This window comes from Gossypium arboreum, chromosome 8, assembly GCF_025698485.1.
Source record: "Gossypium arboreum isolate Shixiya-1 chromosome 8, ASM2569848v2, whole genome shotgun sequence".
NCBI lineage: Eukaryota > Viridiplantae > Streptophyta > Magnoliopsida > Malvales > Malvaceae > Gossypium > Gossypium arboreum.
The window spans coordinates 3608665-3626889 of NC_069077.1; the positions used below are offsets into that span (position 1 = coordinate 3608665).

General features: G+C 31.5%; 1 protein-coding gene across 4 annotated transcripts; it reads right to left on the reverse strand.

The window, feature by feature from the left end:
- Positions 1–807: 807 nt before the first annotated feature.
- LOC108470161 (protein DETOXIFICATION 21-like) lies at positions 808–5493 on the reverse strand. Of its 4 annotated transcripts, none has more exons than XM_017771411.2 (9): positions 4790–5493; positions 3576–3848; positions 2205–2746; positions 2017–2103; positions 1850–1906; positions 1545–1783; positions 1277–1395; positions 1092–1178; positions 808–1021 (listed from the first exon to the last, which is right to left on the reverse strand). In XM_017771411.2, exons 2-9 carry the CDS (start codon positions 3828–3830, stop codon positions 938–940), a joined length of 1470 nt encoding a protein of 489 aa, XP_017626900.1. In that variant the 5' UTR covers positions 3831–3848; positions 4790–5493; the 3' UTR covers positions 808–937. The 4 variants fall into 4 exon arrangements, with proteins under 4 accessions (XP_017626900.1, XP_017626897.1, XP_017626896.1 ...); XM_017771408.2 differs by having other exon boundaries at positions 3576–3870; positions 4790–5492; XM_017771407.2 differs by having other exon boundaries at positions 3576–3870; positions 5111–5490.
- Between the last annotated feature and the right edge of the window lie 12732 nt (positions 5494–18225).

Consider the following 18225-nt stretch of genomic DNA (forward strand, 5'->3'; position numbering starts at 1 on the left):
TTCTAGAATTTTCAGTAAACAATGAGATAAGTATTGAAATTGACAAAGTTTTAATGGTAAATAATAATTTACACCCAATGCTAAAAGAGAGAGAGAAAAAAGATAGAAAAAGGTAGAACGATAAGATTTAATTACTTGGAATTTTACTCTTTTAACTTTCTTGTTAATTCTTGTACTATTATTGCTAAATGCGTTTTTAAATGCCAGATTGATTATTTTGGATTTTATTCAACTTTTCATTAATACTTGTACTATTATGACTTCTAGATGGTTGTGGTTATGATGTAGCAATAATTTTATAATTTTTTTTGGGATTTTTAATTCAAGAATTTTTTAAAAATTAAAATAATCATTTTATAAATGTCGAGGCTAAATAATGTTTTAAAATTTGAATTAAAAACTAATTTTATAAATATTGAAAGCGAAACTTATTATTAAACATAAAAAAAAGACCATGTCAACAAATTTATCAAATTTCAAATAGTTGTTAACATTTTATGACAAAAATAGAAAAATAATAAAAGTTGAATGATAAAAAAAACTAATGCAACCTAAAGATATGAAAAATTTGATAATATATAACACATGAATGTATAAGTATGTAAAAATATATATACATAACATGAATGTACAAAGAAGCAAAAATCTAAATGCATAATATCAAGCTATAAATATGTCAGAAATCTATAAAATATAAAATATTCAGTCCAGTATAAATAATTTTGTTTTGTTTTAAGCTAATTTTGATAAATGCATTTACCTTTTAATAGTTAACTAAATGAGCCAACCCAACAAAACAAGACAAAATGGCACCAAAACTTTTCTTATAAGTCATGGGAAATCAAAATCCTGACGCAGATGTGTCAATGGTTTCAAGAAATGATATATAGCAACAAAAAATATAAGTCCATTAGGAAGAAAAACAAGATTGACCCCTTCAAGCACCATTTTCTTGGTTGCTGTTTGTTTCCTGGGATTCTGGTACAAACCACTTATTAACTCGTGAACGAGCCAAGAGAACCTGCACATAATGTTTACATAAATATCAAAGCATGTTGGATGCTATTAAAAGTTAAAATTTTGAAGATTACCTGCTTATCCCAATCAGTTTTCCAGGTGATAATAATAAGTGTAACAGTTTGAAGAAGTGTTCCCAGCAACATGCCAACCCAAACACCCTGAAAATGGTCAGGAAGTAAAATATATACAGTATTAGGATCAGATAAGGTGATGTAATTAGGAACAAGCAAAACTTGATTCGGATCGAAAAGATCACCTTCACTTCCATTTTGAATATGTATCCGAGAACAACACCAATTGGAATGCCAACTAAATAGTAGGAAGCTATGTTAACCCATGCTACAATGCTTTGCCATCCAGCACCAACAGCAACTCCTTTTTAACACAAAATTCCCATATGAGCAAACTAAATGTTCAATCTCGATGTATCATGTATGCATGTAGTCGGTTTATGTTGTTCCATTTCAACACATACTCAAATTCGACATGAAGGTGCAAAATGTTAACAGCAAATGAAAATTTACCAGAGAGGACAGGTTGAACACTGTTTAGAAGTATGGAGCAAGCCAGCAATGGAGACAAATCCGCAACTGCGTTAGCCACTTCTTCACTTTCTGTGAATATGTATGCTAAACGTCCTCTAAGAAATAAGAAGAGCACAAATAGCACACATCCAATGCAAAGTGATGTAAGCGTTGTGGTCATAATTGAAAACTTGGCACCTTTGGAGCTTCCTCTTCCAAGCTCATTCGACACCCTAACACTGCAGGAAAACAAGCAATATGTTAAAATCCATGGTCTGGCTCAAGCTTTATGCTGATAATAATACCTTGCTGCAGCCAAGAAACCTAGCGATATCATCATTTCCCATCCATTAATGTTGAGACTGAAAAAAAAAAAAAAACATATATGTATTAGTATCGAAATAAAATAAAATAAAATAAAAAACCAGAAGTGAAACCGTTGAAACTGGATAAAAACGTACGAATTACTTACCAAATGGCAAGAGCATCAATTGCAACCTGAGCATTTTTCAAGTTTCCAGTTAGAAGAACCAAGATTGTGTTGTACCAAAGCTCAAGACTGACAAGGACAACAAAATTCCCAACATCAATATCTTCTGTAACACTTCAGTTCATATTATTCCATAAAGAAGAGTTGTTTTAAGTTAACAGAAACTTTACCAAAGCATAGCACCAGATGACAAAGATAGCTTAACAACAGGCATTAGATCTTTGAAAGCTAACATTGAGAAACCCTTCCACGTATCTTTACAACCTCCACATGTAATAAACAAAAGCTGACCTATATTTGGTATCCAATAGGCCAAAATCGTTGATAGTAAAGCCCCGGAGAGGCCGTACTTGAGTTTCACAGTCAAAAGCCATGAAAGACTGATGTGGATTCCAATAGAGAATGCAGCTAAGTATGCAATAATCATATTCTTGCTCTGTGCTTGCAGGAACATCTGGCAAGTGAAGGATACAATGAACGAAAACACGATCCCGATGAACCAATTACTGATATATCCTGCCACCGTTGCTATCGTTTCATCCTGGCCTAAAGCCATCAGAATTGGGGTAGTGAAGATATATATAGGAAGGAGACAGAGGGCAGTTGCAAACAGAACTATCCATGATCTTTGAAGGTATATCCCAAGCATATGGTATTGTTTTGCTCCAAATGCTTGACCACACAGCGTTTCCAATGCACTGGCCATACCAAGCTGCATAAACAAAAGTTTCAAACATTTAACACTCGTCCAACCCTTTCACTAACTTCATTCCATTGCAATTTTCTAGAAACGTTAATACCAAACCGGGGCTTAATCCAGTTATGCAATCATCACCGAGCACTTGCAATCTTCCCCTATCTCCAAGTTACGGACTTATGCCTCAAAAAACTCTAACAGGGGAAAATATCAAGCTAAGTTTTCACGTTGATAATCAAGATGGTAAGTACTCAAATTGGTTCTGAACAGTAAAAGTACCATGGAGACCCCTTGTACTAGTAGTTAGATTGCATTTTGCCCCGTCTACTCAAAAAATGGGCAAATTTGACTCTCTATTTTTGATCAAAGAGCAAATTGATTAAAAATTCATCTAATTGGGCTGTTAAAAATGGAGATGACTGCCTGAATAACCATATAGTGAAATGAAGTGTATCATGTGTATCTCATGCTAAGGTGCAGGACCAATTTGCTTTTTAATTTAACATACAGGAAGTAGAAGGGACAAACCTAATTTGACTCCTAGTACAATCGCCTCCATTGTACTTTTACCTTTCTGAACATATGATGTGAAACCAACAGCTTATTATAATAAATTTATAGACCTTAAAGAAACTAAGCCAAAGATGCCTTCCTACTACTAACCTTTGAACCAACATATCCAAATGAAAAACCTCGTTTAAGTTAATCAATATTTTCACTAACAACACACTTTCAGAAAATCTCTGAAACAATCCAACGAACACTATAAAATCTCGGCAATTAAAAGATAAGCCATTTGCAGAAAAATTAAAAGAAACCCAAACAAGAAAAAGCATGTACGTACCAGAACGCCATTGCCAAACCTCAAAAGGACAGTGAAACAAAGGGAAAAAGCAGCAAGTTCAGTAGGACCAAGATGACCAACAAAGGCCTGACTGATTACAGTGACACCAAAGGTTGAAAACCTGGTGAAAATTGCAGGACCAGCCACAATCCACAATTTCCTTGTCTCGGTCCATAATCTTTCTTTAAATTGCACTTCTTCCTCTTCGTTCTTAGTAGTCTCTGTTAGCAGCTTCTGGTTGATATCTCCTTCCATTTTCTCACTGATCCCAACCTGCTTTGAATGTTTCAAAGCACTATTCAATATAAACAGGCAAAGTCAATATCTGATGCCAATGGAAAAACGGTGACTAACAAAACCATTAACGTGGAAAATCCAATCACGGCATATTCATCATCAACCTTACTTTATATTACACGTTGATTTTAATTATTCGTTAATTTGAGACGGATTATTAATTTATTATTCAATAAATATTAGACTAAAAATCAGATTATTATAAATATATAAATGTATTAAAATTTACGTACCAAAACTATTAATATTGTCAATATGGCCTACGTACGAAAAGCGTAGGTCCAATCATATCTATGTTCATTTTTGGCATAAAATCTATCAATGGATCTAAAGTGGAAACCGTGCAACAACACCATACAAAAATAATAATTAAATAAATATATAGTACTTTATAACATGAAAGTAAAACTTATTTAATCACTAATTAAAATTTAACTTATTAAATTTAAAAATGATTATGAAAACACTTTTATTGGGCTAAAGTAGTCCAAAAAATTTCATGCTTCTTACTTTTACTGCTGCACAAAAAAAGAGGGCGGCCGAGAGTGGAGATGTTAAAACTTAAAAGTTTTAGGGGTAAATTCGTAATTTGAATATTATAAATATTATAAATAAAAAAGCTCGAGAGCTATTCGAATAGGGTAGTAAAATATTCCAACTGTCACCAAAAACAAACATTCCAACTCGATTTTTGATAAACTTTTAATTGAATTTACTGAAACTCGGTTTTCAATAAATTTGTTTTTCCAATACTAATTTGTAATTTACATACCGAACACCGCATCGTTTTAAATTATTTTTTTTAAAAAAAAAACTTTTGAGTGTCATCACATAGAAACCACGAGTGAACTAATGTGAAGAGAGAGAAACCACGGGTGAACTAATGTGAAGAGAGAGAGAGAGAGGGGAGAGGTTACCAAATGATATGAATAGAATGAAGAAAGAGAGAACCACTAGAATCCAAGAGAAAGTAACAAAAGGAGCTGAAGAATACTAATACTAAGAATGCATATCAAGGCCTTTTCATTTGAACCAAAACCCTCCCTGCAATTTTGGTGGAAACGGATGGAAACCGCCCCCAAGGATCCCAATATCAATATTATGAACTTTGCCTACACTCAAAATATCGACACCCATGGACCTCCACAGCACCAAAACACAAATGAATCTAAAAGCCTAAACGCTATATTTTTATAAATCCAAAAACCACCATAAGAGAAAGAGAAGAAAAAGGTTACCAGATGATACGATTCCAAAGAATCCCAGGGAAAGTAAACAAGAAGAAAGAATATAAATGGAGCGTTGGTTGGAAGCAAAGGCCAGTTGGGCTGAGGCAGAGTAATGAATCAACCACCGATCCAAGTGTGGAATGACTGATAATGGGAGAATGGGGGTTGCTGGAACCAATGGAGTGAAATAAATCCACGTCGTCGACTCAGACACTTTTAAAGCAGAATCATTTAATGCAGTTTTGCCAATGAGCGTAGCGTTTCGATCCCAGTGAAATACCCACAACCGTATACATACAAGCTGGCTGGCAGTATTAGGTTGCGGCATTCAATTTTATTTTATTTATTCACGGATTTTCCATATTTACAATAAACCTCCTAATTAGTCTCTTTCACTTTAATCAAGGCAATCTACTAATCATGACATTTATAATATGCTCTAATTCTTCTCTCACTTTTTAAACTTTTTAAATTTAATCCTTTCTACTTTTAATTTCTCAGTTAATATTGTTATTAATTGATTTTTTAAAATTGTCTCCCTCATCACTTTTAAGAATTGTTCATTAATAGCATTGTCAATTAGACTGATAGAAGGGTTATATATTAAAATTAAAAGCAAAAGAACTCAATTTCAGAATGTCTTAAAAGTATAGGGACTAAACACGGAATTAAATTGATAAATTTTAAGATTAATACTCATTATTTGCCCTTTGTGAATATTAGACTCTAATGCGATTTTACATATTTAATATTTAATTATTTTTTAAAATATTATATTTTAAATTGTAATAATTAGTATAAAAATATTAATTAATGGTAAATTATAATCATCACAATTTTTTCCTATATTTTCTTAGAATTTTATTCATGTAACACAATTTCATTTTAAAATTAGCATAAATTTTTAACTAATCATTGTAATTTAAATTGTAATTATCTTTTTCAATCAACACACGTAAAAAAAAAGTCTGCTTTACTAGCACGTCTCTGTCTGCTCTCTTTGGTAGTTTTAGGGTTTTCTCTTTTTTTTTTAGTCTTTTGTGTGTCTGACGGCGAAAATAGTTCTACAATTTCTTTCATTCCTTTGTCAAAATCGAATCCCACAATTGATTCTCAATTGAGCCGAATCCAGAAAGAGAAGTGGGAGCTTTTCGACTAGTGGATTGTTTCTTAACAGCTAGTATTATTCATTTTCCATCAATGAAGAGTACCATGGCAAATTTATGGCATCCTGTACGAGGGGTTAAAATTTAAAATCTGGGGAAGAAAAGATATTTGTTTCAATATTATTCATGTTATGGAAATGGAGAGGGTTTTAAAGGGGTCACCATGGACTTTTAATAATCACTTATTGTCGTTACATAAGTTGCAATAGGGTAAGGATCCATCAAAAGTTGCATTAATTTACACAACCTTTTGGGTACAGATTCATGATGTTCCTATTGGTTTTTTCTCTGAAAATCTGGCAATGCAATTGGGTAATTTTATAGGTACCTTTATGGAATATGATGGTTCAAATCTAAGGAAAGAAAACATGAATTTTATGAGAGTTAGAGTCCAAATTGATATACGAAGTCCTTTGAAGAGAAAGAAACATATTATGTTTTATGGGAAGTGCTTATATGTCAAATTTAAATATGAAAGATTAGCGTTATTCTGTTATTATTATAGTCGGTTGGGCCATAGTGACTCTTTTTGTGAAGCAAATATGGCTCTCAGAGTTGAAGTTGCTAAGATGGGATGGGATTTATCGTTAAGAGCACAATCTCGTAGAGCTTTAGCGATGACTAATGTTTGGCTCCGGAAAGAAAGAGAGGGAGAATGGGGTGATAATCGTGAGAAAAGTTAAATATTAACCCAAGGGGTTTAAGGAAAAATTGGGGGAATAGAAATAAGATAGGTCCAATACAGGGAATTAATTTGGAAGGGAGTTTGTCTACTTCATGGAAAGGGGGTGGAAGTTCATGTGTGGGTGAGTTCCATACTTCAATAGAACATGATCTGGAAGATGACGTGCTAATTGGAGAGGAGGGTAAAAAAGAGTAGGGGGAGATTGATGATTTATCGACCAAGGAAGAGATTAATACCTTGGCGGTAAGAAATAGGAGAATGGGGGAAATTAATCATTTATTATCGGAGGCTGCCAAGAGGCAAGCCAATCGAGCGCAATGAAAATCTTAAGTTGGAATGTTCGTGGTTTGGGGAATCCACGGGCTATTCGTAGACTTCAGCACTTGCTGAAGCTACACAAACCTCAAATAATTTTCTTTATGGAAACAAAAATTAGTAGGAGTCAAATGGAATGAGTCCGAAGAAGTTTTGGTTTTTTTAATGGCATTGATGTTGATTCAAATGGATCTGGAGGTGGATTATGTTTGGCTTGGAAGGGAGACAATATTGTTATGCTTTAAAGTTTTTCGAAAAGGCATATTGACGTGATAATAGAGGAGGTAGATGGAAGAAACAAATGAAAGTTTACTGGTTTTTATGGGTCTCCTTATTCAAAAGACATAACTGAAGCATGGAACCTTTTACGACAATTAGACAATGTTGGAGGGATCCCATGGATGGTTTCTAGGGATTTTAATGAAATAATGTATGGTTTTGAAAAGAAAAGGGGTATACCACAAGAAAAGGGGAGAATGAAAGCTTTTCGTACAGTGTTAGAGGAGTGCAATTTGATGAATATGGGATTTACTAGTAATTGGTTTACTTGGGAAAGGGGAAATTTGCTAGAAACAAATATTCAAGAATGTTTAGATAGGGGGGATGCAAATGCTGATTGGTTTTCTTTATTTCCTAAGTTTCAAGTTTAGCATCTTTCTCATTCTTTTTTAGACCATTGTCCATTATTTATTATTATGAAAATGGAGGATAAGCAGCGAGTACTGAGGTTAGGAGAATTCATTTATCACTGAAGTTAGAAAGATCTGGGAAAATTCTGAAGGTGATTTATTGAGTAAATTAGAAAGTGTCAAAGGAGACTTAACGAGATGAGCGGGCCAGATCCGAAATTGAAGAAAAGAAAAAAAAAGGTGTTAAATGCTAAACTGCCTAAACTGGCTAAACTTCTGGAAGCTGAGAGGAGTGTTGAAAATATGGCAAATCTCATTGATACAAAAATTCAACTCAATTTCGAAATTAAAAAAGATGAGCGTTATTGGGAACAGAGGGCACAAGTTAATTGGTTAAAATTCGAGATAAAAATACAACATTTTTTCACAAGCAAGCTACACAGAAGAGAGATGAATTTTATTTGAAAAATGCAATATGATGATGGGAGTAAAAATGGAAGGAATAGCCAGATCATATTTTCAATAGTTGTTCTCCGCTGGAAGAAGGGGCAATTATGATTATATCTTATCATGAATTAATCGTTGCATTTTCAAATAGGATAATTCTAAGCTGAATGCGAGATACACGGAGGAGGAGGTTCGAAAGCCATTAAGCAGAGATGGGTCATACAAAAGCACCAAGAGAGGTGGATTTCCGGCATTATTTTACCAAAAGTACTGGTCGATAATAGGGGAATATGTTACATCTTTTTGCCTTAATCAACTGAATGGAGGTATGGACATTAGCTCTATCAATAAAACTAATATTGTGTTAATGCTGAAAATTTCAATTCCTTTGAATATTACTCAATTTAGGGCGATCAGCTTGTGTAATGTGGTTTATAAATTGATGGCTAAAGCTATTCCTAACCATCTCTGAACGGTAAAGGATAAATGTATTAATTTGGCTCAAAGTGCTTTTTTGCCCAGAAGATTGATCTTTGATAATGTGTTGCTGGCCTATAAACTTTTTCATACACTAAAATATAAGAGGGCAGGGAAAAAAGGGTTTATGGCAGTGAAACTGGATATGAGCAAAGCGTATGATAGGGTTGAGTGGTCCTTTGTAGAAGAAGTAATGAAGAAATTGGGATTTGATTCAAAATGGGCTGCTTCGTTAATGAAATGTGTCAGAACAGTGTCTTACTCGGTGGGCTTAAATGGTTTTATTGGAGAAATTTTTTTCCCTTTTAGAGGACTAAGACAAGGCGATCCTTTAAGCCCATTTTTATTCTTGTTCTGTAGAGAGGGCCTATCTAGTCTTATGAGGCTAACAATGCAAAGAAAAACATTTAGGGGAGTCAAAGCAAGCAGAAGTAGTCCGTAGATTTCTTATTTACTGTTTGCAGATGACTGCATTCTATTTGGGGAAGTTACTAAAAGAGGCGCTAGCTCATTGAAGCAAATTTTACATTAATATGAAATTTGTTCGGGGCAAAGTGTTAATTACTCAAAATCTACCATTTTTTTCAACATTAATACGTAGGAGAAGATCAAAAGAGTAATAATTAGAGTACTTGGAGTAAGCAGCTCAACTGATCCGAAACGATATTTGGGTTACCTAATTTGGTGGGTAGAAATAATAAAGCGTCTTTTCAGAACTTGAAGGATAGATTACAGAAACGGATTGATAAGTAAAGTATCAAACACCTTTCTCAAGGTGGCAAGGAAGTTTTTATCAAAGCAGTTCTACAATCTATTCCTACTTATTCAATGACATGTTTTTTGCTTCCTAAGTCTTTATGTGCTGATTTGGAGGGTATAATTGCGAAATTTTGAAGGAAAAAAAAATAGAGATAAAAAGGGTATTCACTGATGTGCATGGAAGGATATGTGTTCATTAAAAGAAGACAAAGGTCTTGGTTTCTGAACACTTGATAAATTTAATATCGCATTATTAGCTAAACAGGGTTGGTGTCTTATTAATTATCCCAATTCTTTATTAGCCCGAGTTTTGAAAGCTAAATATTATGCGAATTCGAACTTTTTAAATGCTCCTTTAGGAAACTTACCTTCACTTACCTGGAAAAGTGTCTGGTCAGCAAAAAGACTTCTGGAGAAATGCTTAGGTTGGAGAGTTGGCAAGGGGGATAGTATGTAACAGCCTAATTTTCAGTGGTGTCGAAACAGTAATTCGAGATCACTAAATCCGACAAATGAGTAGGAAATATTACGAGTAGGAAATATTATTAATTTAGTGAGTATAAGTTAAATTTGAAGTTAGGAAAAATTTTGAAATAGTGAATAGTGTACTAAAATAAATATTAAAATAATTAGAATCGAAACGAGGTATCGAGAACTCGAGAATTTTAAATGGAGCCATAAATATTTTTATAAATATTTATGGAGTGTTAATAAGTTAGTATTAAAGTTTCGTCAAGAAATTTTAAAGTTCTGATAGTTAATTGAACAAAAAGGACTAAATTGTATCAAATGCAAAATTGTGAAAAATGATTAAATAGCTTAAATGATAAAATAAAGAGGGTTTAAAAGGAAAATAGACCCAAGGTCTCTTTGGGCTGGAGGGCAAGAGCATGAACTCAGCAAGAAAATAAGGAGAAGTAAGGGAAAAATTGGAAAATTGCAAAATTTACTTAATAAAGCTAGGACTAAAGTGGAATTATCTAGATTTCTCTTTATTTTTCTGCATTTTCATCAGCAAAAAACACCATGAAAGAGTTCCCTTAAGCTTTTTTTTCATATTTTTACTTCAAGTAAGTTCAATTCTTGATTATTTCTTAAAATATTTGTGTTTTTGTGACTTTTATAACTAGGTCCACTTGTTGAATTTATTAGTTTTTGATTCTATGAAAGAAATTGAAAGTTTCTATGAATATGTGCTGGAATTATATGATGATTTGGCATGGAATTAGATCTTTAAATTGTTTATATGCTGCTTTTATTGAAAGAATTGAATAGAAAGTGAATGTTTGGGACCTAATTGTAAAAGAGTTTGAAGTTAGAGTTTTATGTGGAAATTATGAATTTCAATAGTTATGAAATAATTTATAATGTCTAGTAAAAGTATTAATTGATAAAATTATCTTAATTGAGGGGTTAATTGAGCAATGACTGAATTGTATGAATTGTGAAATTTGGGGCAAAATGGAAATCAACATTTTGCACTAAAACTGTTTTAGACAGCAACAGTAGTCTAACTTTGAAAAATCACCAAAAATTTTAGAAATGGAATTAGAGAATGAATAAAATATGAAATTAAAACTTATTGAGTCTAGTTTCTTATAGAGGAATGATGTAAGCAATGGAATTGTAAATCATGAGATATGATAAATTTTGTGAGACAAGATCAGAATGATTTCGGGTTCCCCTGTTCTGATTTTGTAAAATCATAAAAAATTGTATTAAAATAATTTGGGACTTAAATTTATATTTTTAGAATCCTGAATGAGTCTATTTTCAAGAGAAATAAGAGGGAACATCATTCTAATCCTGTACGAGGAGATAATTAATTTTTAGTGAAGAAGGATCGGAACTGTCAGACAGCAGAATAGAGGAGACTTCAATGAATAAACTGTATTAATTGCCCCAACCAAAAATTATGAAATTTTTATGGTAAGAAGATATGTGAGTCTAATTTCAGGGAAAATTAGCGGATCTTAATTTGGAGTTCCTTAGCTTCAGATATAAATAATTTAGTGATTATGACATGGGTGGATAGCTTGAATATTCACATAAGTAATTAGTGAAAATTATGGATTAGGTTACTTACAAGTGTGTTATTTATACCAAGGATGCGGATGGAGAGGAGGAGGAGGAAAAATATATGAATGACTCGTGTATAAATTGATCACATGCCCGATTATAATCGATAAGTGTTGGATTATAAATGATATAATGTTTTGTTTGGAATATTTATTATGAAATTATGATTATCGTTATAATATAAAAATTGAACTTGTGAGTTATTATATGGCTAAATTTTAGTGATTATTTGTTAATTTTATGAAATTCATGATGTGTTATTTCATATGTATTGATGATAAAATCGTGAATAATGTAAAAGCATGAAAATTGAATAAATGATCAAATTGAGCATTTCAGTTCAATGACAAGATGAACTGAAGGAAAAGACCATGGTTGGACCATGGCAACAAGTGATAAGTAATAGCTTCGGCTACACTTATCTGATCAAGGACAAATGACAAGTGAAAAGTGGTAGCTTCGGCTACCTGATCAGTGAAAAGTGGTAGCTTCTACTACCTGATCAGTGAAAAGTGGTAGCTCGGCCACGATCGATGAAAATGGTAGCTCGGCTACCTGATCAGTGAATAGTGGTAGCTTCGACTACAAGTGACAAGTGATTTCCGTATAAGACCATATCTGGGATATGGCATCGGTGTGATATATGCTACTGTATAAGACCATATCTAGGATATGGCATTAGTGAGATATGTGATTCGTGTAAGACCATAGTTGGGCTATGGCATCGATATGTGATATGTGATATGTGATTACGTGTAAGACCATAGCTGGGCTATGGCATCATTATGTGAAGATGTGTAAGACCATAGTTGAACTATGGCATCGAGAAAACGAAGTACTCAATTCCAGGAAGTACGAAGTTTGGTAAGATATGAGTATAGAACTTGGTTGATAAATGAATTCATTTGTGATTATATAATTGTTCATCTTGAATGTACTGTCCATATGTATTGATAATTCAAATGTTTTAATGAATAAAGTTCCGACATGGAATAAATTGAACACGAGACAAATAATAATGAAATTGAACTCGAAATTCATGAAAATGACGGTTATTGATATATGGAGACATGAGACATTGATATATGAATATGGAAAATGTTTAATAAATGTGTTTATTCATAATTATGGAATTATATACCTCATGTGTACTATTTGCATAAAGATGATATTTCAAATACTTTGGTTATTTAAGCTTAAATATGAAACAGTATGAAATCAAGATAAGTTGTTATAAAAATATATTTAGATTACAGAGATATGACTGATATATGTTGTATGATTATATAACGTGAAATTGTGTATATATATGAGAAATTTAATGAGAATTGAGCCCATACACGTTTCTTGTTATTTATATAAAAGGTACGACTGACAAGGGTGATGAAGTTATAAACAGAGAGTTACACGGGTTGAAAACACGAGCGTGTGACTCTCCAAAGTGTGAAAATTTTCTCTAAGTGTTGCAAAAGTTTCATATGTTTACGGTTTGATCCCGAACCACCCTGAATGTATGTTTTGGGCCTCATAGACCCATATAAGGGACGTTAAACATATGTGTGAAAGTTTTTTTAATTTATAAGAAGTTTTATGGCTGATTTTTACATGATTGATCATATTAAGTTCGATAATGCCTCGTACCCTATTCTAGGCCGAGAATACGGGTAGGGGGTGTTACATAGTATCTCAATTTGGACAGATTTTTGGGTGCCGGGTAACAATGATGAAAAGCTACAGAATGTCAGCAGCAGTGAAAATATAGTGTTAGTGTCGGATTTAATTGATGAAGTGAATAGAGCTTGGAAGGCTGAATTAATTATCAATACCTTCTAGGCGGATATTGCTAGAAGAATAATGCATATCCCTTTGGCGAGGTCAGTCCACGACGATTTCCAAGTTTGGAGAGGGGAACCATCTGGTAACTTCTCAGTGATGAGTGCCTATAAACTATTATAGAAATCTACTCTAAATCTTAGTAATTTTATACAGGCTGATACTAAAGCTTTTTACAAGAAATTATGGAACCTAAACATTCCTTCAAAAATTAAAATTACAGTGTAGAAGATTTCTTGGAATTATATTCCTACTTTTTCGAATTTAAAGTTAAAAAGAATGGCTGTTGAAGATCGGTGTCCTAGGTGCCAACAAAATAGGGAGGATAGCAACCACGTTTTCCGACAGTGCCCCACAATGATAGAAGTATGGAGGTATTTAAACTTTTCATGGATACTCAATAATAGTGCTCAAGTCATTTGGGAGTGGCTTACCTAGGTCTTTAGTCAGGGGACAAATGAACAATGTTGCCTCTTCTGTCGCGGGCTGTGGATAATTTGAACAAACAGAAACAAATTAATATACAAAAGGAATAATACAACTGGTTGGGATATCTCTAAACATATTTCTAGTTATATCTCAGAGTTAAAAGGTATAGAGGATAAGGAACTCATATTGGAGGAAGGTAGGAAACCCAAACATGATGAACAAATGGGGTTTGTGGCTATCTACTCTGATGCGGCTTTTGATTGACAGTCTTGCAAATCGGCGTCGGGGTTAGTAGTTCGAGATGTGGGGGGTAATATTTTGGCATCCAAGTAGGTCCTTCTCTCCGATGTGGCATCTCCGTTTGCTGCGGAAGCATATGCAGGTTTTCAAGCAGCAAAGTTAAGGATCTCTATGGGCTTTCATGTTTTAGAAATAATAGGGGATTCAAGAACGGTGATAACAAAATGCCAGAATACAGAACAAGACAGGTCGATTATCGGGGCAATCATTAGAGATATTCAAAGCACAAAGAATCATTTTCAGGAACTCAGATTTTGCTTTATACCAAAGTTAGAAAATTTCTATGCCCATTTTCTAGCAAAAGAAGCATTAAAGAAGGTCGAAGATCAATACCTGAAAGGCTGCATCCCAAGCTTTGTTCGGTATGCAATGGAGAGGGAGTGCCTAGGATTTGCATATGCAAAGAGAGAAAGCGTCTAAGGAGTTTTCAAATGGAAACTTATGAAAAGTCTCTTTCTTGAAAAGGTAGCAGATAAGCAAAAGATTCAAAAAGATCTGCTATAGGGTAATGGCTAGGTCGGTGATGTGAAGCGTCTGTGATGTGAAACGATAGGAAGTAATGGTGACCGGCTGTTTCTGACGACTGGATTTTTAAAATTAAGTTTCCTTTTCTGTTCTTTATTATACTTTAGTCGGTTTAATTTTTAGGCCAATCTGATGGAGGCCTATTATTTTATTTGTTTTATTAGGCCTGCGGTGTTAGACCTTACCCAACTCAGCAGGAAAACTTTCGTATGTATTTTTTTTATATATCGAGTCGATCTATTCAAAAAAAAATTGTAATTATTTTAAGTGTACAATTATCACATATTCAATTAGAATATAATTATTTTTAAATGTACAACTATCACACCTTCTATTTTTCAATGTATAATTATCATAATTTATAATAAAGTATAATTATTTTTAAATGTAAATTTAGTAAAATGATGAAAAATAAGTAGTATTTTGTCAATTGAAATTCCTCTAAACTCGTGCTTATATATGTGTATATATATATATACATACATATAATATAGGGAGAATATTTGATGCTCTATCAATGTATAAGTCCTATGCACCATCTGTGAATAATAACATGACACCTCATAATTAAATAAAACATAAAGTAGCGGAGGGCTTATAAATAAATAATAACTTTATTTAAACATAATTAAATTATAAATAATTATAAATAAATGCTAAAACTTTGAAACCTAAACTTGAGAACTTAGACCTTAAACTCTTAAACCCAATATCCTAAATCCAAGAGTTATTAATATTTAAGGATAAATATCAAATTTATACATAAACTTTGTTTCAATGTGCAATTTGATACTATTTGAAGTAATTATACACATGAAACTTGAATTTTGGTTCATATGTTATATATCAAACTTTAATTTTTGTTTAATTGTACACATTTAAATATATGTATACATAAATTTATTTTCATATCATATTAATATGATTTTTCGTTTATGTAATATAGCAACGTAAAATGGTACTAATTCGATAATGTTGTTAGTGATTGGTGAAAATTGATTGAAAGCAAAATTTCATGTATAGAATTACAAAAATCAAATTTCATGTATGATTTTGATATTTATCCCTAATATGTATTTATGATAAATAATGTCTAATTATGTTTAAATATAATTTTTGTATTTATTTATAAGTCCTCATTGTTTTTGTTTAATTTAATGATAATGTGTTATATTATTATTTATTGATGGTGCATGAGACTTATATACCGACAATGCATCAAATATTCTTTCTATAACATATAAATTACAGATTATAAATAGATGAATCAATTGTTATATTTATTTATGTTTTATTAATGTATCGATTTATTTAATGAATATTATAATTATATTAAAATTTAACCCAATTGTAATTATAATATTTTTATAAAATATATTATTACTTAGGATACAAAAACCGTTTATATATTTTAAAATTGGATAAATTACAAAATAGTCATCAAACTATGTCTTTAGTTGTTTTTATCACTCAATTATTATTTTTTCGATTTAATCACTCAATTTTTGAAAAACTAAATATTAATCACTCTTTTGTTAGATAAGTAACGGAAAGCTGATGTGGGATTTTCTATTGGCTTAATAACAAATTTAGTCTTTCAATGCTTACATATTTTATCAATTTGATTCTAAATTTAAAATTTTTAACAAATTTAGCAGTCGATTTTTTAATTTTTTAAAACTTTTAGAATTAGAACTAAATTGAAAAAAATTGTAAAAATTGAAGGTTAAATTTATTGAAATTTCAAATTTATAAATCAAATTTATAAAATGTGCGAACATTGGAGGACTAAATTTGTTGTTAGGTCAATAAAAAAGCCATGTCAACTTTCAATCACTTATCTAATGAAAAATAACGGGAGAGTGATTGAAATATTTAATTTCGAAAGTTAAGTCACTAAATAAAAAGAATTAATAGTTGAGTGACCAAAATAGAACTAAAAGCATAGTTGGAAGATTATTCTTGTAATTTACTTTTTAAAATTTGAATACTAAAATGTATTGAATGTTCACTTTTAATAAGCTAAGACTTAGTTTAGATGAGCGGTGCATGTATCTCCAATGAGGTTAAAAACAGTGGTGATTGTGAGATTAGTTATCGTAGTGATGAGATTATATACTGTAGCAATGAAATTAGAAACAGCGGTAGGATGTGTGTTTGGATTCAAAAGTAACTGCAGTGGTGAGATGAGAAAGTAAAATGACTATTAAAGGCATTACATTATAACTTAAAATATTTTTATAAAATTATTAAAATATGTGAAATTGTAATTTTATGTAATAAAATAATATCTATGACAATATTTTTATAAATATCTTTAATTAAATGTTTTATGATCATTTAAAATTATTTACCATATTGAATGATAAATTATTTTTAGTTATTATTTATAGTTGATCAATTTTTAATTAATATGATTTGATGACAAATTGTTTAAAATGATTTTGTAATAAACGCTAATTAATATTATATTTATACTAAAAAATAATTTGATTAAAATTACAACTACAATAAGAGGAAAAAAGAAAGAAGTTGAAAGGGTAAAATAGAAATTACTCCATTCTACGGGAGATCGGAGATTTGTATCTCCATTGAAGACCTTATCCTCCAGTCAAGAATTGAGAATCGACGAGGTGTGTTCTTTCAACCGGTGGTCTTTCAAACAACTTCATCAATGGAGTGTGGTGAGATTGAGGGTAAATTTTTCTACAAAAGCCAACGCATCGAAGGTAAACAGCGATCCAACGATCCAAAAATGTTAAGACACGGGGAAAATTCAACTTCAAAAATGATTTCCATAAATGGAAAAAGTATTAAAATTATTTTATTTTTATTTGGCAAGAAAATCAATGTTGACCAAGATTGGCAAAGCAAGAAAGGTTGGTAACCCTGATTTGACACCTCGATTTGCCGCTAAATAAGATATAATTTAATTTTACTTATAAAAATATTTTTTAATATTAATATAAAATCAATTTAAATATTATATTAATAATATTACAAATTTTCGAGTGCACCAAATTTAAAAAAAAAAAAGAAGCCAAGCCTAAATAAACAAAATTTGAAAAATAAAATTACAAAGCCAACAAAATTTTAAAGTTGAAAAATAATGCAGTTTTGAGCAAATTATTTGTAAATTTGTAAACAATAGGTACCACAAAACATTGCTGGAAGTGTCCAATTGATATAAATAGTTTTGTAGTTATTAGATTAACAATAATAATAACAGCAAATGAAGTCAATTTTAGCTGATTTCTCTCAAACGTTACGTCCTTTGCAGTTTGGTTCAAATAATTGTGCCCATTTATCTCTAGCTACATTTTTTTATTTAATATATATTTTTATTCATCTAAATAAGTTATTATTTTAGATAAGAAAATTAGTTATATTTATAGTTTATTTAATTACAATTTAAGAGTCAAAATTTTTTTTTATGTAAAACTAAGAGTCAAAAGGGGTGCTTGGTTAGGTGAAAAAATG

Bases quoted from the DNA above. Each gene is read 5' to 3' on its own strand.
- LOC108470161 (XM_017771411.2), bottom strand. From the start codon at position 3,830: ATGGAAGGAGATATCAACCAGAAGCTGCTAACAGAGACTACTAAGAAC. The intron at 1,784-1,849 runs GTATTATTATCA...GTTTTCCTGCAG, and splicing joins GGTTTCTTGGCTGCAGCAAG to TGTTAGGGTGTCGAATGAGC. The intron at 1,022-1,091 runs GTAATCTTCAAA...CATTATGTGCAG, and splicing joins AAACTGATTGGGATAAGCAG to GTTCTCTTGGCTCGTTCACG.